The 24,614-nt window shown below is 38.6% G+C and overlaps 1 protein-coding gene across 1 annotated transcript in view; it reads left to right on the plus strand.

The window, feature by feature from the left end:
* The first annotated feature begins 1,521 nt into the window (after positions 1-1,521).
* The window catches only part of LRP12 (LDL receptor related protein 12), a 42,226-nt gene continuing 19,133 nt past the window's right edge, over positions 1,522-24,614 (plus strand). Inside the window, exons 1-2 of the mRNA XM_004697441.2 lie at positions 1,522-1,584; positions 5,265-5,388. Of these exons, the coding sequence (XP_004697498.2) occupies positions 1,522-1,584; positions 5,265-5,388 (187 nt within the window). The remainder of the gene's footprint in view (positions 1,585-5,264; positions 5,389-24,614) is intronic.

Genomic DNA, 24,614 nt, shown 5'->3' on the forward strand with positions numbered 1-24,614 from the left:
TATTTGAATGCTTGTGCACAATACCCACATTGGCACTGAAATGTAAGTATGTGTTTGCCTGGCTTTGCTGCCTATGAATCCATATTTTTCACAAATAAAAGATGATGTTCCAACATGTCTACTTATCAGGGAAGCCCTACACTTATGAATCTCTTCAATAAATTGTACGCAAACTTGGAGGTTAAGTATAATGCTCTTCTGCCAAAAGCCCTTACTGAGGGAAAGCCAGCCTAGCGGGAGTTGCAGTGACAGAAACCAGTGCACGTCCGGCCTCTCTTCAAGCAGGAAAGCGGGTGCTCTGAACACCAGCCCTGCTCTGCTGCCCCAGATGCAGCTGAGACATTTTTTGGTGACTTTCCCTTAGTGTATTCATGCATGCAAGGTTTTCCTAATAGGAATTGCAAATGTTAAACACTTTTTAAACCTTAGAAAGATCTAAAACAAATGAAAAGGGAGTAGTAGTTTCTAGTAAAACAATGGCAGCAACAGCAAATGCTGGTCAGGTTGGATTTGAAGACCCTAGGGCCGAGTTTTAAGCTCTTCTCTAGCATTTTCTACTCACATAGCTTGACATGAATTATCTATAAGGTTCTTACAGTGCTGTCTATAAATATGTAGAAAGACATTTACAACAGCAATAAATTAGAGGAGAGGTTTTATTTTGCATAATTTAAAACTTAAGATGCTAGGGTACAGTGCTGAAGAGAAGACATTGAAGGGAGTAAGATTTTTTAAAACCTGATCTTAAGGTAGCTACACATTTTTTAGGGTATATAACTCACTTGCATGGATCTGTAATACAGATCACGTTGTGTGCCATATGGCTACCATAGTAAGGTATCAGAGCTGTATGTTTTTTTTTTGTTTTTCATTAAAAAAGAAAACTTTTGTCACAGGAAGTCCAGAATATTTAAGTACATAGGATAACACAATGAATTTGTGCACCTAACATCTGGCCCCCAAAACCATTTACCGAGGGCCAAACTTACCCTATTGGTAGTCATATTAAGGTCTCCCTCAATATTCTTTTGAATAAAATATTAGATATATCATTTCATCCATATATATTTTAAATGAATCTCTAAGAGCTAAGGGTGTTTTACTTAAGTCATTAGTACTCAGCATTGACTGCAACTCAGAAATCATTTTTTTCCCGCAATTTCATAGAAAAATTCAGTTAGGTTTAAATTTAAAGTTTCATGAATGTTATAAATATTTGAGAGCCAGAATCAAAATAAAGTATATACAATCGCTTGATGTGTAGACTTTTTAACGTATAGATATATCCTCTCCCCAACGCTCTACTTCCTGCATCGTTTGACTACATTACAGTACCACACCAAACTCATAGATGATACTCCCAATTATGGGGCCTATGAGGGTACAATTGAGAATCAGAAATGCTCAGGATACACTTTTTCAGTCAGGATAGTCTCTCCTTAGCCATGTCCATTAAAAGATCCATTAATAGAATCTATTTAGCTATAATTCCTTATGTGATGTATTATGATTCTGGACACTATGCCTGTGACTATAAACCCATTTTGTGGGGAGTTTCTTGCTACACTAATGGACAGGATTAAGGTGGGATTAAGTCCTGACCTTAGTAGAGGATGTGAACCAAGTTACACTTTGTTTCCTTGGGGGATATGGTCTGCTAAAAGAAAAAGAAAAATCACTCCAAGTCACTCCTCTGCATGTAAGAGTCCTCATGGACACAATCCTCAGGACCTTCAGAAGAGGAGCAGGGTCCAGATCTGTGTGAAGTGGCAGAGACCAAGACCAGAGTCACTGAAGACTGTGAAACAGAGACTATGTGACAGAGCAAAAGAGTCCAGCAGAAATCAGTGGTGGAGGCAAGGAAACCACGAGACAGAGTAGAGGAGTGGGCCTGAGACTATGTGACTGAGGCCGACTGACAAGCAGGCTTCCTGGTCCAGAGAGGCAGATGCCAAGGACCATAGGCTGAAAGTCTGCAGACTTGGCTGCAGGCCGAGGAGGAGAAGTGTTGCTGATCCTGACTTGTAATAAACTATTAACTTCCCTAATAAGCTCCTGTAATTGTGAACTTTGTCTGTGAGTTCTGTGTGGTCATTGCAATGGATTACAGAACCCAGTAGAGAGAGGTTGATATCAAAACAAGTAAAGAAAGATGGAGAGTGGAGGCATGCCTTACCTCTACATCATGGCAATAGGGATACCAGAGGAGATCAGATATGGCTTCTGAGCCATTTTATGCACCCAAGACATGGCTCTGGCTCTCAGTGGCCTCAACCCCTCTGCCACGTAGCCCCTTGGCCTCTGTTGGGCTTGAGCCGTGTGGCAAAGCTTCTTTAGTGCTGCCAGTAAATGCCCAAAGGACACTTCACTCTGCTGTAAGCCTTAGCCCTAGGGTACTCAACTTTACCTCTGTGGATCAACAAACTTATCTCCCCTGATTCAGTGCTTGGAGGCACCCCACTCCACCAGTTAGCTTTCTGTCCCAAGGCACTCCGCTTTCTTGCTCCGCACAGAGGTCTCATGCTTTCGCTCTTCTGGTGCTGCTCCGCCGCCGCTATCACAGCTTTGGTTTCTGGACCAGGGAAGTTCAGCTTGCAAGGATCCTGAGGTCCAAATGACATGCTCCATTCCTGACTCCTCTTAATGGTAGTAAGCACCACCTTCCTTCCTTCTCCTGAAATGGTGCACGTTTATCCTAGTGGGATGGCAAACCTGTGCAAGTCCTACATTAAGTTTGCATGCACTCTGTTTGCATGGTCTCATCCAGTCTTTGGTTAAAGTTAACAGTGACTATGGCTAGAAGAGCCTTATCAAGTATTTCACTGCACCACAGCATTTTTCAAAGCTATGATTTTTTTTTTTTTGAAATAGATTTCCAGGTCTGTCTTACAGTGAGCCTCTGGGTAGCTTTGAACTACCATCTTTTTGGTTAGCAGTTGAGTGCTTAGCCATTTGTTCATTAAATTCTGAAAAATGGGGGTTTTAAAGTATTCTGGGTAGGATGATTTCCAAAAGCTTTATAGCTAGATTTACAATCCACTAAGCCTTGAGATTTCTTTTTAAAATTGGTAAGTAAAGATAGATAAGTAGAAGATGCTTAGTTTTTGTTGAAATCATGAAAAGAAAAAAAGTGGGGACAGAAAATCAGTCATTAAAGGGATGAGGAAATTAAAATTATAATCAATAGTTGGAAGCCAGATTATATGTGGATTCTATATTTTAATGTCCTTTGGGAAAATACCTATATTTTAATGTCCTTTGGAAAAAATTGCTAAGTCATACAATAAGTATCTCATGGTGCAGTGGTTAAGCATTCAGCTACTAACTCAAAGGTCAGCGGTTTGAGCCCACCAGCTTCTCTGCATAAGAAAGATGTGGAAATTCTGCTTCTATAAAGGTTTACAGCCTTGGAAGTCCTGTCTGGAAATTCTGCTTTGTCTTTCAGGGTCACACTGAGTTAGAATCAACCTGATGGCAATGGGTTTGGGTTTATTTGGGTTCATATATCTAGAGTTTTTACTATTTTCTGTTTCTACCAGCAATCTTGAGAGTTCTAGTCGTCCCGCATCTAGATAAAAGTTCTTATTGGCAGTGTTTTTTTTAGCCAATCAGTAAATAGTAATATCCCACTGTGGCTGTAGGGATCCCTGGTAGTGTAGTGTTTACTCATTGGGCTGCGATCCTCATGGTCAGCAGTTCAAACCACGTTCCAAACCGCCAGCTGCTTCATGGCAGAAAGATGGCTCCACCCCACAAACAGTTCTAGTCTTGGGACCTCACAGGCAGATCTACCCTGTTCTAGAGGCTCACTATGAGTTAGCATCGAGTCAGTGGCAGTAGCTTTGACTATTGTGGTTTTATTTTTGCATTTCATTTGTAATTAATAATATTGATCATCCCTACTTGCGATAGAAGTGTCTGCTCACATCTTTTGCCCTTCTCAGTATTGTATTGGTTGTCTATTATTGGGCTGTATATTTTTTATGTAGTCGGCATACTCAAGCCAATTGGGTTGTTGAGAATAAATTAGATTTGCCTTTAACAATTTGTATACAAATTGTTGTCAGCATACTCATTCATCATTTCTGTTCCATTTGTTCCGTTTCCATTGATCAAGTTTCCCTTCCCCTCCTTGCCTTCTCACCTGGTCTCATGTAGTTCATTGTAAGGGGAGCACATCACTCATGCATGCTTCTGTTTATAAGTCAGGTTATTATTAAACTGAAGGGTGTCCTACAGAAATCACTTTAACCCATGTCTAAAGGCTTTTTTTCAGGCAGTAGTCTTGGGAGTGCTTCTAGTGTCTAATGGTCCAATAGGGCTTTCTCTGCCCTTCTTCTTTCCTCCTCCTCCTCCCTTACCTTCTCAGCCATCACCTGTTAATACCAAGTTAAGGAACTATTACTTAACTATTATAAAGTTTATCAGGCTACTAACAAAAAGTTTCAGTCTGTGTCCCTAAAGATTTACAGATTGGGAAACCCTTGGGACACTTCACCGCTACAGCACACTATGAGTCAGAATTTACTCAGTGAATTTGGTTTTAGTTTTCAGTTGTGATAGAGTTAAATGTATACAAAGTTAGCAACAACATTTATCTTTTACTGAATTTAAAAATCATTAATACTTTTCTGAAACCTAAAGTTTTATATTATTTAATATATTTATCAGGCTTCTAGTTTACCAAAATGGCACAATGTTTTATTGAACTGTGGTTTTGTGATTTTATTTAGTTATATGAAAATTTAAAAGACATCCACTCCTACTTAACAAATTTGGTTAGTATTGAAGAATGTAAGACAAGTCTAATTCCATTTACAGGGATTTCCCACTACAGTTTGTAAATGTCATTAATTCTTATATGCGTATATAAATACATATATATACCTATATTACATGTTCATATAAACATAAGCTTATTATGAACTATACATATGTAATGTTAAATTAAAGCATGCTCTGATGTTATGAAAAATCTTAAATTTATTGTGCATGTTTCCAAGTTAGTACATAAAGAATTATTTTATTCAGTGTGTTGAATCCTTTACTCTGGGGCTGAATCAGTGTATCCATTTGCATGCTGAGGGAGATTTGGATTAATCTTAAATACAAGGGGCCTGCTAAAGTAGGATAGAATTCTGTCGTTTATCTTAAGAATGTGAAAATTGTTAATGAAAAAAATATTTCAAAGTTTAAAGGACAGTACAAATCATATTTTAAGCTTATGAATATTAAAATAGCTCAATGTAGTTTTTCTTTTAAAGGAAGGATCTGAAAATAATGTGTGCATTTTATCTTGGAGATTAGTTTATTCATTATGTTTAATTTTAGGAAATGGTGCTCTTGCAGAGCATTCAGAGAATGTGCGTGTTTCAGGAGTGTCAACTGGTAAGTCATTTTTTGTAATGCTTAAATTTCATGCATGACTTATATATGGTAAATGTTCAGCCACCTGATATCTTATGACATGATATTTGGCTATAAAATTTTACTGCCTTTTGCAGCATGTAATAAGGAGTGAAGCAACTGGGACAAGGAGAAATTCCCATAAGATGAAATTGATACTTGCATGCCCCTGGATTGATTGTATTTTTCTTAACAGGCTGCGTAATTATATTTTCATACAAACATTGAGTCAAGACAAAAGTAAGCTCCAGGCACATTGGTATTTTCTTTTCATAGCTATATATATTTAATGGAGTTTATTCAAAAGAATGTTCAATGCAATTCCTAGCCTGATAGATTTAGAAATTGAGCATTTTGCTTGATTTGTACATTAAAGTATTACCTTACATAAAGCTTTTATTCTTGGGCGTGTAATTACTTGTAATTAAAAACAACCCAACATGTGTGTCCATGAAATTCAAAAACTTGTTGTGGCAAATATATTTTTTTCACTTACCTAAGCTTTTTAAATTTAATTTCCTGAAAAAAACCATACCAAAAAATTTTCTATTTTGAGGTGACTTCCATGTGCATCTTACTATTTTTACCAGAACGGGAGAGACATTTATTCTTGCACATATTGTAATGGAATTTTTTGCTGTTGTTTTATTATTTCCCTAAGTTCATTATAACTTTTGTATAGTTAAAAAATACTGTTCATGTAGCATGTGTTTCCCTTTTTTTGGAGGGGGGGTCATCTTGTGGTTTGTTTATTTTTCTCACAGAAACTAAAGCTGTGAATTTGTTCTTTTGTTTTATTTGACTTTATATTGATAGAATTGATAGACTTAACAAATAATCTAAGGGTTCATGTGCACTAGTCAAGCACATTGACTAACTTGGTTTCCTAAAAATGAAAAGCCATTTCCACAGTACCCTGTGTTAATTTTTCACAATTTTCATATGCTTTCAAGTGTATAGAATTATGTACATCAAGTAGAAATAATGTTATTTTAAGATGATCTTATTTAGTCTTTCTCCCTATTTCTTTCTTTCTTTTTGTTTTGTTTTGTTTGAGGTGGGGAGTATCAAAAAGTTAGTGGAAAAAATGGAATTAAAAGATGAGATTTTTTTGAACTTTTGGAAACTCTTATTTTGAGTAGCTACTAAGAATTATGATTTCCCCCCCACCCCTCCAGGTGTAACTATGAAGTAAGATTGCTTAAAAACATTTTAATGGATTGAACCAAATGATTTTTGTCTAATTCTGTGATACTCAAAGTTTTGGGCCAAAGGCTAACTTTAAAAATTATTGAGGACTCCATAGAGTTTTATGTATGTGTCCTTTTACTCTGTCAATATTTACACTAGAAATCATAACTGAGAACGTGCTTTAACGTGTACTTGGAGATAGTAATAAACTTATTAAATAACAAGTTTGTGAAAAATGTATTTTACAAAACCAAACAATAAGAAGGATAAAAAAAGTAAATTGACTATAACTAGTAAAGGAGGAGAGCAACACTGTTTGATACTGTGCGGTCTTTATGGTTTGGCTTCAAAGAAGAGAGCAGCCCTCTGAGCACCTGGTTTGCAGAAGGCTAAGGATGACAGTGAAAGCCCAGATCCACCTGCAGGGTCCTCACGAGGGAGCCTGCGTGCAGTGTCCTCAGACCATTGACCAGGAGCGTGCATCGTCCTGCTGTCAAACCGAATATATCAGAAAGTGAATCAGTGCAGATGTAATTAGGTTCAGTTTTAGCATGTTATCTATCGTTTGCTTTCCCCTTTGACCCATTTTTTATTTGTAATAGTTTTTATTATTTCCTGTTCTCTTTTGGATTGAGGTTTTTCCATTTTATGTGGGTTTTGATGTTTTTCTTTATATGGAAATCCAGGATAGGTAGAGCTTTTATTATTATTATTATTATTATTATTATTATTATTAAAGTAATCACTTATTGGGGGCCTCTTACAAATCTTATAGCAATCAATCATTCAGTAGTGTTAAGTGCGCTTGGACATATGTTGCCATCAACTTTTCCAAACAGTTTCTTTCTACTTGAGCCCTTTGCATCGGTTCTTCTTTCTCCTCCCCCCCCTCCCCCTAGATTAATAGTTTCTTAAGGCTGTGGGCAGGGAGGTTGGGGGGAAATGGGGAGCCCAAAACAATGAGTACAAAAATGAAAACAAATGTTCTAAAGTTGACTCTGGTGATGATTGCATCACTCTTTAATATATTTAATTCACTGGATGTTATGGTACATCAATTATCTGCCAATAAAACATAAAACAAAAGCAGGATGTTGTTTTGACTGGTGTGTAAGTCAGACTGACTCACCTCAATGTGTAATTGAGAAATGAAGGAGTATTTGAATTCCCTTTTCAGATTCTAGTGAAAATTCTTTGATACACTAAGACTCAATAAGTGGTTTCTTTTACAGGTTGGTTGCATTGTATTAGTGAACCAGTTGGACTCTCTTGAATTCCCATCAATTTTTTACCCCTGCATGATTTTGTAACATGCTTTGGTCATTTGCAGAATGTTGATTGACGTAGTTACTCAGGTTTACATTGAGCATGAGAAATTAGGGAATTTGCACAGATCTTACTTAATTTTAATGTTCACTGAAATTTGAAGCATTTTTCAATTCATCAAGACTACATTTTACCTTTTATTTTTATCTGTTTGCATGCAATTAAATTAATAGGCTCTTGTTAATGAGCATTGCAATTACCCTTAAAGAAATTATTCTTTGGGGGGAAAATCGTGCAACAGTTTTGAAATTTAGCACTTTTGGTTAAAAAAAATGTTTTACATATTTAAATCTTGCCCTTTTTTTCCTACTCCTGAATACTAAACCTTTACTTAGTTATGTGTGTTCTAATTAAATGTATTTTTGTGCCAGTAAAACATTTAATTTCAGAGATCAATGAAACTTTTATGAAGGTTGCTAATTTTCCTGAGGGGAGAGGCTTATAAAATATCCTATATAACGAGAAGGATAAAATTTATAAGTGTATTCTGTTTATACCATTATAAAATAAACATGCTGCACCAAAAGGTGCTTTTGGATACATAGATCCATCAGATTTTCTGTGGCCATTGTGGAGCTACAGAGTATGTAATGTTTGGTAGATGGCATGTGGGTAATTACTACAGAACATGTAATGTTTGGTAGATGGCATGTGGGTAATTACTATTGAACATGTAATGTTTGGTAGATGGTATGTGGCTAATTACTACAGAACATGTAATGTTTGGTTGATAGTATGTGGGTAATTACTACAGAACATGTAATCTTTGGTTGATAGTATGTGGGTAATTACTACAGAACATGTAGTGTTTGTTAGATAGTATGTGGGTATTACTACAGAACATGTAATGTTTGGTTTATAGTATGTGGGTAAATAAAAATAATACTGATAGGGTTCCAGTTCATACACGCCTGGGTGTGGTCCTAACAAAATATGTTTAGACTTGCCTCTGCCCTCAGTGAGTGGTTGCAGGACAGTTCTCAGGAACACACTTGCCTTAGTCTCATTAGGGTGCCTTCCTAAATAAATAAATAGAAATCAAGTACACTTTTTGTGCTGTGAGGGAAAAAATTGAGGCCAGGGCTCCTACCAAATGTTTAACAAGACTCAAGTGGACATTTTCCCAAATCACTGATGCTTTGGAATGAATTTATGGGACTGCTGCCCTACGTAAAGTAGCAATTTTTAGATGGACCAAGCATTTTAAGGAAGGCCCGGAAGATCTTAAGGAGCCACAAGAGGAAAGACAGTCAGCCTTAGGAAATGAAGAAACTGTGGCAAATGTTCAGAAACTGATGAGAAAAGACCATAGAATTACCATCAATAGGGACTGAAGTTGGTACCTCACATGGTTCAACATTTTTAGTTTTCAACCAGTATCTTGGCCTCAGCAAACTTTAGTCTCAGTAGATGCCAAAAGTGTTGTGTGAAGATCAGTTAGCACAAAGGGCTAATCTTTCCATCAGTCTTTCAAGTAATATTAAAACTAATGACGATTTCATGGAACAAATGGTGGGCACTAGTCTTGGATTTTAACATGATCCAGGTAGCAAGGTCCAGTCACAACATCGCTTTCTGAGGGGATGTGCTGAAGCAGTTAGCGACAAGGAGAGGTCAGAGCAGAGGCTATGATGACTGTTGTTTATTCAGTGTCGGAAGGGTGATCTTGATTTTCCTAGATGACAGAACAAGTAGAGAAACACATGAAGAAATGTTAAGAAAATTGAAAACTGGTCACTTGGTTGTGAATCATACCCTAGCCAAAATGGTCAGAGAGCCTCAGTGTAAATCCTGCAAACTTTCCTAATCCACAGTAGTGTGTTAATTCTGACTCATAATGACCCTACATGCAACAGAGCTAGACACTGCCTGCCTGGTCCTGTAACATGCACACAGTTGTTATGTTTGAACTCATTGTTACAGCCACTGTGTCAGTCCATCTGCTTGAGGGTCTGCCTCTTTTTTGTTGACACCTTACCAAGCATGGTACCCTAGTCTTTCCTGATCACATGTCCACAGCAAGAGGAACAAACAGATCAGCCCAAATGCTCCTGAGGAGCGAGATGGATGGATCCTATGTTAAATTCTTTGGACAGCTCCTCTCTGTAGCCCTCATATTCATTTCACTGGTAGGATGGAGGGGGCAGGGTGGGGGTGGTGGTGGCATAAGGTGAAACCAACTTGACAGCAACTAATACCAACAAGATAATGCAAAATGGAAAATAATTGGTATCAGTAACAATCACGATGAAATGTACCCACCTGTACAGAAAAACAAAAAAACTATCTTTAGTTTGTGGAAATAACAGTCATGCAAGGAACAAAAAGAAAAGATAGAACATTGGAAAACGTGTTGGTGAGAAAAGACCAGGAAACATGGGCCAAGGAATGTTTTTTCATCATGACAGTGCACCTACCTGCTCATCTGTAAGGGTAGCAAGGGCTATTCTCTGAGAATTTCATTGAGAAACCTCACACTGTCTGCCTTACATCCCTGATCTTGTCTCTTCAGGCTTCCTGTTGTTTCCCAAATTCAAAGAACAGTGAAAAGGAACATGATTTGAGTCTCTTAAAAATGCCCAAACTCTGCCATTTTGATGTGGTATGAATCACAGAACACAGAATTCTTGGGGCGAAGACGTTCTTAGAGGAATGGATACACTGCCTGCAGTGGTGTCGAGACTTAGATAGGATATGGCACGAAGCAGTAGCTTCACATTTTGATATTTTTACTGGAGGTTTCTATAATTTTATAGCAATATATTTTGACATACCTTCGTACAACAACCAGTAGCCGTCGTGTTCTGATCATGGAGAACGCATGTATGTCAGGAGTAGAAGTGTGCCCTGTAGGCTTTTCAGTGGCTGGTATTTTGGAAGTTGTGATAGGTAGGTTTATTGTGCCAACCTGGCCAATAAACACATGTGGGATTAATAAGGTCGCAGTTTAATTGAATGGCAAAGAGAGAAATGGCTCGGAGAGCCTTGCCTTTCCGTCTCTTACTGTCTGATGATCAGACCAGTGTGCGGCTGCCTTAGCTAGCTACACTACCTGTGGGACACCCAACCCGTGGACTGTGTCACTGTAGTTCAAGGTTCCTTCAAGACCTGCTTCGCCACACTGCTGGTGTATATATCACTTGAGCTGGGCACTGTTGGACCCTGTCATCTGGCTCACTGTTGTGACCTGCCCTGCTCTTTGCTGCCTGTGGCCAGACTGCTTATATTTCTCTACAGAAGTCTCAGCTATCTGCTTCCCTAACTTGGACCCAGCAGCCCTCGTGAGTTGAAGGACTGCCAGTGTATTAACTGTCTCACGGAAGTGAGTTGAACTGAGCCCTCTGTACTGCTCTGTGGACTAATTAGCAGTTTATTTCTTTGTGTTACATATATATAATCATAAGTGTCCTGTTTTGTTTCTCCATAGGACCCTGTCTAACGCAGAAGTAGATCTGTAGGCCTTTCTTCTGAGGTTCCTCTGGTTGCCCTTGACCTCTGTTCTTTGGGTTAGCAGCTTTAAAAGTGCATGAGTACACTGTTTTTCTATTACGCTGGCCCTGTAGGCAACACCAAGACTGTCTTGGGCGAATCGGAATGTATGGTCACGCTACCAGTGAAGACTGAATTTGCTTAGTGTGTATTACACACCTGATGTGGACCCTATGCTAGAAAGGGTGGAAATAGCTAAATATTCTTGACTTGAGAGACTGGGTCATTTAATGGGGAAAGTAAACAACACCAACCCCTTCCCATCCCCCAAATAAACTGTGACCAAATTAATTCTGACCCGTAACAACCTTACAGAGGGTTTCCAAGATGAAATCCTTACAGGAGCAAACAGCCTCATCTTTTCTCCCAGGATGACAAGCCTGGTGGGTTTGAACCACCAACTGTGAAGTTAGCACTCCAGTGCATAACCTACAGTGCACCTAGATAATGAACTTAAGTATGCCCAATGTACCTGTACTGTGGTTTTAATGTGCTGAATCCTATGGAAGATAGCATCTAAAGTTAGATAATGAATTTATAAAAGGTCTAATTATAATATCTGGTGAATAGTAAATAATATTAGCTTATGTTTTTTATTAGGAAGAATATTAATTGCTTATTTTACTCAAGTTTTTAAATGTATATTAAAATTCTTAATTGGGAATATTTTGTTTTTGTTTTTCTGCTTGGGATAATCAATTTTATTCTTGTTACTACTTCAAACCCTTGCCAAGAGAGATACCTTTACAATTTTGCTAGTTATGCTATATTGTTATAAGAAAACTTTGGTAAATTATAAGAAAGTATACCTCTAGTAGTTATACGATGGGAGAGAATTATTGATAAACTCTTTATAGCTTTAACAAGTTATTTTAAAAATTTCAAGGTTCAGATAGTAAATCTAATTGATATGTAAGATTAAGAAGAAAAGACAAATTGCAAGCTTGTAAACCTAATCAAATGTAAAATTATGAAATGATATCATAGAAACTCCAGGTAATATAATTGTGTGTATGAAAGAGTATGAAAAGATATTTTAATGTTCTGTTTTGAAAAAAATTCCTAAATGAAATGCTGTCCTTTTTAAAATGTCTAAATGTTTTAAATAGCCAAATTACTGTTCCATCTATTACACGCAGTGCACCTTCAGTCAGGTTGACTTATGGGAAGACTTTGCAAACCTTAAACATACATGTGATTTTTAAACTCTAGCTCTGTAAAACTGAATTTTCCTCTGCAGTCGGATACTGATTTGAATGAGGGTCATTGTGAAAGTGATTATGTCTTCCTTACTCTTGATTGTTGCCAAACAATCAAGAACCCCTCCCAAGTTAACCACTTTTCTTTTCCAAATTATATTTGTTTATTATACAAGTTACATTAAACATGTAGTAAAATTGAAAAGGGGAAAAAATATTTTTTAAAAACCACCCATTACGTTTTATCTAGGCGCCTTGGCGGTGCTATGAGGTTAGTGTTTGCTAATCAAAGGAGAAAGATGATAAAGATTTACATCCTCAGAAACTCTACATCTGGATGCTATAAGTCGGACTTCACTGGATAGCACAGCGTTTTGTTTTCCTTTCTTGGTCTTTTAGTATAGCAGATGACACGGTGGTTTAGTTTATTTCATCTGTCCTTTGTTATGAATACCTGAAATACTGTTATATATGCATTTGGATGATAACATTGTCTTTCCCACCCTTTCTACTTAAGTTTATGGCATGGGTTTGACCTTTTTCACTATTACATAAAGTTACCATCAGGTAGCTATATTGTCATGTTCTTAACTGTCTCAGTAGGTTGGAATTTCTCTGGTCTGGATCATGCTGCAGGGCACATAGTAAAAGCTTTCTAGCTGCTTTTATTTATAAGAATAGTTCTTAGCACAAGTTTTTGGAAGTGGAAATACTGTATCAAAGGTCATAAATAATGTAATTACGTTGGAACTCTTTTGACAGATTGTTTTCTGAAAGGGTTCACCACTCTACACCGAGCTATCTGCAGTGCAGAAGAGAAGTTACATTGGGTTTGATCACTTTTTCCATTCAGCCTCGTTTCTCTCCATGTTTCTATTAAAGTCCCAACCTTTCATTTTCCCCGAACTGTTCAGAAATGTGACTGTTTGCGTCTCTTTTCAATTCATGGCCTGTAGTTGTGACAGTGTGTAGAAGAGGAGAGTGAAATTGGGTTCTTTCAGTTAGGCAAACGTAGCTTGAACTTTAAAAAAAGATTGTCTCCTTACTGATAGGAACAGATGTTGGGACTTGCTATCACAGGTAGAAGATTTTTACATAAGACGTTTAACAAGTTTTTTCCACTTCACCAGCTTGCTGCTGCTTCTACATGTCCCTGCTTTACAGTGGCTGAAAGCTCTACCTGAGGTTCGCGTTTACTCTACATTTCACATGGAATTTTTCGTCATGACAAAAATGATACCGTATATACTCGTGTGTAAGCCGAGTTTTTCAGCACATTTTTTATGTAGATTTTGTGGTAAAATTAGGTGTCTCTGCTGATATTCAGGTCAGCTTACACACGAATATATACGGTATCATTTTTGTTTCAGCACATTTTTTATACAGATTTTGTGATAAAATTAGGTGCCTCTGCTGATATTCAGGTCGGCTTCTGCTCAAGGATATACAGTATATTTCTGAGAGTTGACAAAGTGAATGTGTAACTTAGGAGTATACATTTTTTAATTTCTTGTTCTTCTAACTGAATTAGCAATGTGTGTAAAATAGACTTGAAGATGTTTGTTAACATTGTTCATCCATTTTTTTTTAGACTTTTTAATCTCATCAGAATGGTCACCATTTCTTCCATAAAAAAAAAAAACCAAAACCGTTTTCTTGGCACTTCATCCACATAGCATGTAATTCAGTAGTTCAGTCTTATCAAGAAGAGCTATACAATCATTACAACAATCAATTTTAAAACACTTCTTCCTTGTCCTCATTGTTAGTAGTATTTAATACAATTCTTTAAAAATTATAATAATAATTAGTGTAATTATTATTAAAACAGTCACCGTTTCTCGCTTTTGTGTATTTACACTTCGTAATTAGTTCTGTAGTATTGAAAGGCCGAGAGCACATTGCTGGTCCTATTTAAGAAGAAGAAGAAAAATATCCCTACTGTCATTGAGTTGATTCTGACTCATCAACTCTATATATAGCCTCATCTTTCTCCTGTAGAGTGGCTGGTGGATTTGAACTGATTATCTTGCAGTTAGCAGTCTAATGTTTATCTGACAGTGCCACTGGAGCACCTTGTGCTGGTCCTATAAACCATTTTTATGGGAACAGACAGCCTCATCTTTCTCCTGTGGAATGGCTAGTGGGTTTGCCCCACTGACCTTGTTAGCAGCACAACTTCACTATGCTGCAACAATGGGTTCAAACTAAGAAGGATTTTCAGATCTTCCAAATAAAGACTCTGAAAAGAAATAAAGTTTAAAGTAATTATTTAATAGTACTTGATAATTTTTAATAATGAAAAGTTAGGGACAAAATAACTTAAAATAGGAATAGTAATGTGCTGAATAAATTAAAAGGCACAAGTGGTCTTTCTATCCTATGTGGTTTTAATATTATAATTATTCGATTTCTTGTTAAATGTATTTAAGAGATTTTTCTTTTGGCTAGTGTTATAATTAGACTTTTACCCACGTTTCAGGTAAAGAGTAAAAGCTTATTATATTTTAAAAGATAATGAATCCTTTACGGTTTCTAGGATTTTAAAGCATAAAAATAAAATGTAGAGTTAACTAAAATTTTTCAAAGGGTGAAAGTAAATGGGGGAATACAGGACTTGAGTCCATTTTTTAAAAAGAACACACATTAGTACAGGATAGTATTAATTTTTCAAGTCATTGCCTACCTTCAGAGAGTTTATTATGAGACACTAAGCTTTGGAATAGAGTACTCCCATTAAGTTTTAGAAAGAAAAGTAATGGAACTATTATAATTTTTTAAGAATTGTATTAAATACTACATAATCTTGTTTATAATGTTTTATTGTATTATGACAACTTTTATATCCAGCATTTCTATAGTATTAATCATAATATTATATAGTAGTTATTAAATTATACAGTTATAGAAAGGCTTTCATGTATTATATTTCTGTTCTATATTTTTTAACAAAAGCCAATAATTAGCTAATGAGCAAACTGAACTTAGGATTTTACTTGACTAAAATCAAACCCATCGCTGTTGAGTTGAATGTGGCTCAGTGGGGTGGGTTCAAACTTGGGCGAGCAGGGTAGCACTTTCAACCACTGGAAGACCAGGACCTGCTTACTTGTGCGTCGTGGGGTTGATTTGTTTCTGAACTGCAGTGCACTGCAACACTCCCAGAAGACCATGGTGAGCATGCTGAGTGCCGTGCTACTTAGTTTCCTAGGGCTGCCATTACAAACAAGCATAAACTGAGTGGCTTAAAACAGCAAGACTTTATTTTCTGGTGGCTCGGTAACCGCAAGTCAGAACTCAAAGTGTTGGTAAGGACTTCGCTTTCTCCAAATCTCCTGGGGGAAGTTTCTGCACGCCTCTTCCAGATCCTGCTTATTCCTGCTGGTCTGGAGCTGCTGGCGGGTTAGCTGCTTCCCCCATTTCTGCCTTCTTCACATGACTGCCTCTGCTTTATGAGTCTCTCGCATGCGCCCTCCCTTCATGTTATAAGGAGCTATAAGGTACAGCACAGGAAAGCAGCCCATGGTAATCATATTGATTATTGGGTTTAGGATCTACTGAAAATCTAATATGATTTCATCTTTAAAACCTTTTTCAAATAAGGTTTCTGATGGACATGAAGGAGGGTTTAGGGAAGTGTGAGCTCCAAGGCCTGTTTCTGTTGGGTGACAATTCTGCTTACTCCTTTGTGGTTTCAGCAAGAGTCACGGTAAGCTTCCCAAATTCATTGTTTTTCCCATTCAGGAAATGGAAGTATACTTCCAGGCTTAGCCATCTTTAAGAATACTGCCACTTTTCATTAGTCACCCAGTCTTCCCTGCTTTTCCCCTTTCCTGTCGATTTTTCCTTAGTTTGTCATTTTTAGTAGCTCCATGCATGTCCTTATCTTCACACCCTTAAATAATACATATGAAGGGGCACCCCCGAAAAACAGAACTTTTTTCAAAAACAGGTATTTTAATTTTTTTATACAACAACCATATTACCGTCAAAGTATCTCCATTACACCCAGTTCATTTGTCAAATCTGCAATTTCATTCTTGGAAATATTTTTCAAATGCATCTGTTTGGATGGCTGCCAGCACTTGCCTCATTTTGTCTTCACCTCTTCTTTGTCGTCAAATTGATATCCTTTCATTTTCCTCTTCACTCAAGGAAACCAAAAGAAGTCGCACAGAGCAAGGTCAGGTGCATGGGCAAGAGAAGCTTTCTGTTTTTTGGGGGGGTTTTTTTGCCAAAAACTGGCCCACTGAGGTGTCTACGTGAGCAGGTGCACTGTCGTAGTGGCAAAACTAATCTCCTATCTGCCATAAATCATACCTTTTTTGTCACACATGGTTATGCAATCTTTTCAGAATCACTAAATAGAAAGCTTGATTAACAGTCTGACCTGGTGGAATGAACGCCAAATTCACTACAAGTCCACATATTTATCCATTCCGGAAGTTAATGGATGTCCAGAACGAGGTTTGTCACCAATTGACATTTCACCTTTTTTGGAATGAGACCACGCGTACACTTTTTTCCCCATACAGCTGTCTTTGTAAGCTGTGTTCAACCTCACAACAGTTTCTGCAGCATTTTTCCCGAGCAGGAAACAAAATTTCACAGCTACACTGTTCTCTTAAATCAGCCATCACAAAAAAATGAGGTTTGAGCAAAACTGCTTTCACGAAAAAATTCACTGTGACCAGAGAACTTTCCAACGACGCCAGTGGGTGCGCTGACTCAGTGAGTTGCTCGATGCTCACCTACCAGGAAAAATGCGTACTCCGAAAGCTCCACTCTGCCCAGTGCAGTTCTGCTTTTTGGGGGTACCCTCAGACATTATTTTAGGTAGGCTCTAGAATGCTGTTTATAAAACTTGTCTTTTTCCTTTAGAGTTCTAGAGTCTGCAGTGTAGTTTAGGCCTGCTTTTGCATTCCCTGGAATAGATTTCTAGCAAATAGGAATCCTTTTTTAGAAGCATTAAAACTACATGTACGCTTTTCATCAGTGCATTATATGACCCTGTAGGACAGTGTAGAAATGCCCCTGTGTGTTTCCAAGAGTGAAACTCTTTACGGGAGCAGAAAGCCACATCTTTCTCCCACAGAGCAGCTGGTGGTTTTGAACTGCTGACCTTGTAGTCCGCACCCCAACTTGTAACTACTATGCTACTAGGGTTCTTACAGGCTTTGTGAATTTAGGAAAATTAGTGTCTCTATTCCTCCATCCCCCGTCCCCCATCTGTTAAGTAGAATCAGAGAAAAGACAAAGTCCCTGATATGTAATAAGAATTCTGTAAATGTTACTGCACCCTCACTTTTGATATTCATAGAGTTGAACTTAGGATCCATAAAGTTATGATTTGCAACAGAAATTTCATCCTTCACTCTGTTCAGCATTTTTAATCCTTAAATTTTCATGTGTCTGACTTTCTAAATTAACACTTGGCTAGCAGGTAGCTGGTTTTCATGCTATCTACCATCTAAGTACGTATTCTAATTTTTCTGTTTCAATACTTGGTTAAGCTTACATAGGCACCCTCTTGTGTATATATTTATTGCCTGATTCACTGGTAAATCATTTGTATTCTCTGGAAATCAAAATTGAAATACAATGTGTAAAAATCTATTTTCTAGGTATTAATGAGCTACCGTAGACTGGTATTTAGCATTTTGAACCAGACAGTCATGTTATACTGTTTGGGAAATGACAAGTTCAAGAAGAATGGAACATCACATTTATCATCAAAAAGAACATTTCAAGCTCTCTGGTGAAGTACAGTATTGCCAGGACTAAGATAATATCCATAGATCTACAGGTCAGACCAGTTATATGACTGTAACTCAAATTTGTACACCAGGCACGTGGCAGTTGATGATTGTATGTTAACTTGAAGATGTATAGAAGTGTAAAGGATGGAATCCACCCTGTCAGGTCACATCCTGATGATGCCTCCTGGGGGGTGTGGTCTTATAAGCAGGGAAACTGGAAACTGTTCTCTCTCTGCCCCTGCACCTTCCTGCTTGTGGGGAATCTGCCACAGACCCTGAGAGCTGACGGTGCCTTACCGTATTTCCTCCCACTTTGGATCCACAAGATGCTGCATCCACAGGCCTGTGATCTCCCTGCTTCCCTCCCTGTTCCCCTCCCTGTTCACCATTCTGCATCCCCAGCATGTGGCTGCTTGGGTCTGAAGAGGACGCTGGCTTGCAACGGACTTGGGGACTTGAGTTGGACTGGCCTGGGATGCCATTTTTTTAATATATAAAGTACTTCTTCAGAGCGAAGATCGTTCTTACACATTTGTTTCTCTAGATAACCCAGCCTGACACAAGATGATATTGCCAAAGGTGAAGAAATTGAAGAATTCCACCAACTTTTTCAGTCTGAAACTGGTCAAACGTAATCGAGATGTATTGATAATTATTAGTGATTGGAATTAGAAAGTTGAAAATATAGAGGAAGGATTGGTTGTTAGAAAACAATGGATTTGGCAGTAGAAATGAAGCTGGAGATCTCCTGACAGAATTTTGCAAAGCCTACAAGTTATCCACTGCAAATGCCGTTTTCAGCAACACACATAGCTCCTACACTCCAAGGACTACACTCATAGTCCTTGCCAGGTGAAATACACAGAGGAATCAAATCAACTACATCTGTGGGAAGGGACAATAGATAAGCTCATTATCAACCAAAACAAGTTCAGGGTCTGACTGGATTAAACTGTAAGTTACTCATAGGCAAGTTCAAAATGAGCTAAAGAAAATAAAAAGTCCATGAGATCCTCCCCCTGAATTTAAAGATTAGATTTTCAAAAACAGATTTGATGCATTGAACACTAATGGCAGAAGATTAGAGGGATAAACATCACAAACGTGAAGAAAGGAGGTGGTCATTAAAAAGACAGATGGATATCAAGAGATCCTGAAGCTTGCTCTTGAAACAATTGGAAGATTTTCTCGATGGACAGTTCATGAAGGCAAAGTAAAGTATTATAACACAATGGCCAAGGACCTCATGCTAGAAAACCAAAGGGAAGAAGAACACACTGAACATTTCTCAAACTGAAAGAACGAAAGCACACATTTAAGCTGGAGTTGCAGTTTGGTGTGCAAATATTGTAATCAACATAAGCATCAAAAGGAGATAAGAAGTACATGAGAGTTACAGTACCAAAAAAAATTGGTCCCCATGCTCAGTTCCCCTAATTAAGTGTCCAGAGGCACCCCGCTCCACAAGACATCCTCCTGCACAGAACACTCAGCTCTACTTTCTCTGTGGACTAGGGAATCCACGTTCGGTTCCTTGCTTGGACTCCTGGTTCTGCTGCTCCTCTGATGTCTTCGCTGTCTTCTGGATCCAGGAGGTTCCCTGCGCTCCACTTCCGGTTCTTGCTGTTAGTGCGATCCCACCTCCTGCTTCTCAGAGGATTCTGTTTATACAGAGCATAGCAGGATGGCATTTCAGGGAATCCTGTCCACAGTTACTCACAGGTGAAAGCAGTATCTTCCCCCACCTCCGTGCCAGACCCATGCAGGAAAAGGTCATGTGGTGGGAGTTAGGGGCTTTGGGCTAGAGGCGACACTAAATACTTCTAGGCATTAAAATTCTAGGAATAAAACCTTACACAGCTCAAACATTATACTGAAAAGATCCCTCTGTTTCTCATCTCACCCTAAGCTCATTCTCACTGCAGAATTAATAGCTATCTCAATACAAAATTCTAAGCAGTAACTACCAACCACCCTGATTTGGTATATAAAGTTACCCATTCCTGGGTCATGATTTTCAGTGGTTTGGCAGTTGTGTAATGGTGTAATTTGGCAGTTAACCTAATGCTGTACTCATCCCCATGGTGTGATCTGATGTGATCAGCCAGTCAGTGTTGTAGGGGGATTAGGGTGGGATGCAACACCCTTACTCATGACATGGCCCTGATAGCACATAGAGAAATTTCCCTGGGTTTTGGCTGCATCACATTTTCTCATAGAGGAGAGAGAGAGAGAGAAGCAAGTAGAAAAAAGCAGGACATCAGTACCACCAAGAAAAAGAATCTCGGAACAGAGTGAATCCTTTGAAACTGGGTCTCTGGCCTGAGACCCTCCTAGAGCCATGGGACTATCAATGTCAGTACACTTGGGAAACTCTAGAAATAATGACCCATCATGTTAAAAGGAGAGAAAAGTCATTCCCCTGGAACGGGTGCCCTGAATTTAGACCAGTAGCTTCCCACACTGGGAGAATGAATTCCTGTTTGTTAAAACTATTTACTTGTGTTCAGTACAGCAACATTAGATACTGGTAATTGACACATTTGTTGAGGATATACAATCCAAGAAGTGTGCCAGATCCTTTATCAAATTGATAATATTTAATTGTTGTAACATCCAGTGAACCGAGGTCATGCTTTAATTTATAAGTAGGGAATGGAGACAAGAACAGTAATAAGCCACCTCAAACATTTTATGTAAAATGATATAAAATGAATACATTCGTAGAAATGTAATAAATTAAGGTAAAGTTGAAGATACAATTGTTGTTATGAACTTGAACTGAAATATTAGGATGAGTTAAGTAAGGGAGGTCATTATAAAGCACTAAAATAATGAAAAAATAGAGGAGTCCAAGGAAGACTATTGGAAGATTGGGGCATGTGTAGCCTCGGGTAAACCTTGATTCTCTAAGAGGGGGTGAGGACAGTCTCAATATCGGATTCTCACATTTCCGGAGGTAGTCCTCGCAGGGGCAGTGAATGATTGAATGTGGCTCTTCTAACTAAAGTCTCTCACTCCCACCAAATGACCTTTTCCTGCACAGGTCTCCTAAGAAGGTAGGAGGAGATACTGATAGGATTCACCTGTGAGTGATTGTAAACAGTATTTCCTGGAATGTCATCCTACTGGGTATAAAAAAAAACCCTCTGAGAAGTAGGAGGAGGGAAACTCATTCCCAGCAAGAGCCAAGAGTGGACCATGTCCTCTTGACCTGAAATCCTTCAGAGAAGCAGCACCAGGAGCCAGAGCCTGGAACAGTCATGGACTTTCCAATCCACAGAACAAGTAGAGCTGAGTGCTTTTGTGCAGGAGGCTGGCTTGAGGAGTGGCATGCCTCTAGGCACAATTGGGAATCCAGAGAGGTAAAATAGGAGAACATTAAAACAGCTCAATCCTATAAGAACTGGCTTTACTGTGTACTGTCCATGGAGATCTTTGAGGTTGCCTCTGGAATTCAAGAAGTAGATTTCCTGATTACTTCACTTTAAGTGAAGTGACCATCCTTTCAGCTAAGTGATACGTAAGACAAAGACCATTCAGATTGTATGATAAGGAGAAGGATTTGGGGAAACATGGCTCTGATACTCTCAAACTTGAGGTGGGTATGTCCAGTGGGATTTTGACTACATAAAACCTTTGGGCTAGAGATTTTAAACTCATGAACTGTTGATGTTTGAGGAATGAATGCCATCTTAAGTGGAAAGTGAGTAAGAGTAAGTGGCTTAGGAATCGACCATCAAAACAAAAAGCAAAAGAAACATATTGCCCTCAAGTTGAATTCCAACTTACAGTGATCCTACATGATGGATTAGAACTGCCCCAGGAGGCTTTCATGGCTGAGAATATTTACAGGAACATAGTGCCACATAATTCTCCCACCAGATGGCAGGTGGGTTCAAACTGCTGGCCTTTTCGTTAGTAGCAAAACTCTTAACCACTGCACTACCAGGGTTCCTTAGGATTGAGCATGGTCACCAACAACCTATCAGGACCTGACTGAGGAGGGAGGGTCCACTGCTGTGGAGCTTACACAACAGAGAAGAGGTGAATGATGTCAGCAAAGTCAAGGTAGTACAGTTTCAAGGCGAAAAGGCAGTCTCAGAAGTTCATTGGATGTGATGATGAGAAGCCAGTGATGGCCTTTACCTGGCAGCATTATTTCTATGGAGTTAAGTATTTGCATTCAGATTTCAAAGGCCAAAGGAAAAGTGAGAAAAATGTTAAAAAGTACAATCATCCATCCTGGTGAACTTTCAAAAGTAGAGAGGAGGTGCCCTGATGCTGAGTGGAGGAGATAAGGTGCGTGATTGAGGACTGAAGTAGACCTGAAAGCAAAAGCCAAGCCCACTGCTGTGCAGTCGGTTCTGACTCTTAGGGTCCCTACAGGACAAAGTAGAACTGGCCCATAAGGTTTCCAAGACTGTACAATCCTTAGGGAAGCGGACTGTCAACACCTTTCTCCCAGAGTGGCTGGTGTTTGGGGTTACAGACCTTTCCGTTTTCACCACTGCACCAGCGAGGTTTCTGAAGTAGACTTGTCCACGGACCCTGTGTGCAGCAGAAGGAAGCGGTGCGCTCTGCCCTGCTCCATCCTGAGAATCGTTGCGGTCCCCGAGCCCTGTCAGTCCATCTCATAGAGGGCCTTCGTTGTTTGCTGACCTTCTACATTATCAAGCATGGTGTCTTTCTCTAGGGATTGGTTCCTCCTGATAGGATGGCCAAAGGATATGTACATGTTATCAGGAGAGGCATTCCCTGAAGAAATACATTGGATACCTTAGAAATATTCTCAAAGAGCAGCATATGGGTAAACCAACCCCCCAGAAGATTTAGCCGTTGGTCCTGTGGGAAAGCCAGCAGGGGACAGCAGAAGAGCATCATCTAGGTCTTGGCACGACTTGACTTACATACTTTGGACATGTCCGGAGAGACCAGTCCCTGGAGAGAGAGACCGCATGCTTAGTAAAGGAGGAGGACAGCGAAAAAGAGGGAGTCCCTCAGCAGGATGGGTTGGACACCGTGACTGCAACAATGTGCTCAGGCAGTTGTGAGGATGGCTCAGGCCTGGGCGGTGTTTCGCTCTCCTGGGCATGGGGTCCCTGAGGCTCGGGCTGACTGGGTGGCACCTAGCAGCAGCAGCGGGTCTCCTGACTCCAAATCAGGTAGAGTCCAACCGTGACACCCAAAATAGAAGGAGGACATTTCAAATCATGCGGAATGCTAATTCTTTTAAGTATTTTAATTTCTTCTGTTAGATACAGGATGGAATAAATTGTGATTGTGCTTTAGTATCTTTTTATGCTCACTGTATTGTGCATGCAAAAAATGTGTGAATAAAAAGCCACTGGCAGGATCTGGACCCACATGTCAAACTCGGTCATGATGCAAATGTCAATAATTAAGGGGTGCCATACTAGTTTTATTTCTGATTGGTAAAAATCATTAAATTTCAGAATGAATTGGAAATGTAAAGCACTAAATTTTAAATGAACCATTCTTAGTTATGAGCAGTTAGTTATGTCTTATCTTTGAGCAGGTGTGTGGAAATAAAATGTTCAAATATGTATATTTTAGCATCCGTGCCAAAATAAAACTAGTTTTTGGTGTAAGAGCACCACCTATAGGTTTTTATTCTTGAAAAATAATTTAAAAACCTAATAAAGTTTTTTTTCTTCTTCTTCTGGTTTTCCCTCTAATTAGCTTATTAGTTTATTTAGAAGTTAACAGTTTTCTACTTTGTCATTAAAAAAAAATTCTCACTGCTATTAAATGAGCTAGTATATGAGTACTTGCTTATATGCTAGTGCTATTGTACTGTTAAATACAATTTAACTCCAGAATTATATTGTCTCTCTAATGTAGATGAGTCTCTATAGGAAAATAATTTCCTACCTTCTGGGACAGGAGTGATTATTGGTTTCACTTGTTTATTTCATGTTTACATTCATGCCTTTTGCTCTGAAAGGCTTTGGCAGGAAATAACAAAGAAAAAGTCTAATCAGTTATTCCAGGGTATTCATTTCATTAAATTACTGTGATAACTCATTAGAGCAGGTAGAAACAGAACTCTAGTAATTTAAATTCTTTAAAGTATTCTTTATTAAAGTTTACATCTTTCAGTAAGAAAATTGACTTTTCACAGTTAAACAGCTGGGAGCTTTGACTGCATGGACTATGAGGTACATAGTAAGCTCTATGTGTATGTCTCTGTAGGGTGTATTCTATGCCAGGAATCTTGATA

The sequence above is a fragment of the Echinops telfairi genome, unplaced genomic scaffold (assembly GCF_000313985.2).
Source record: "Echinops telfairi isolate 266 unplaced genomic scaffold, ASM31398v2 ScPeMD7_1;HRSCAF=3_0, whole genome shotgun sequence".
In the NCBI taxonomy this organism is placed as follows: Eukaryota; Metazoa; Chordata; class Mammalia; order Afrosoricida; family Tenrecidae; genus Echinops; species Echinops telfairi.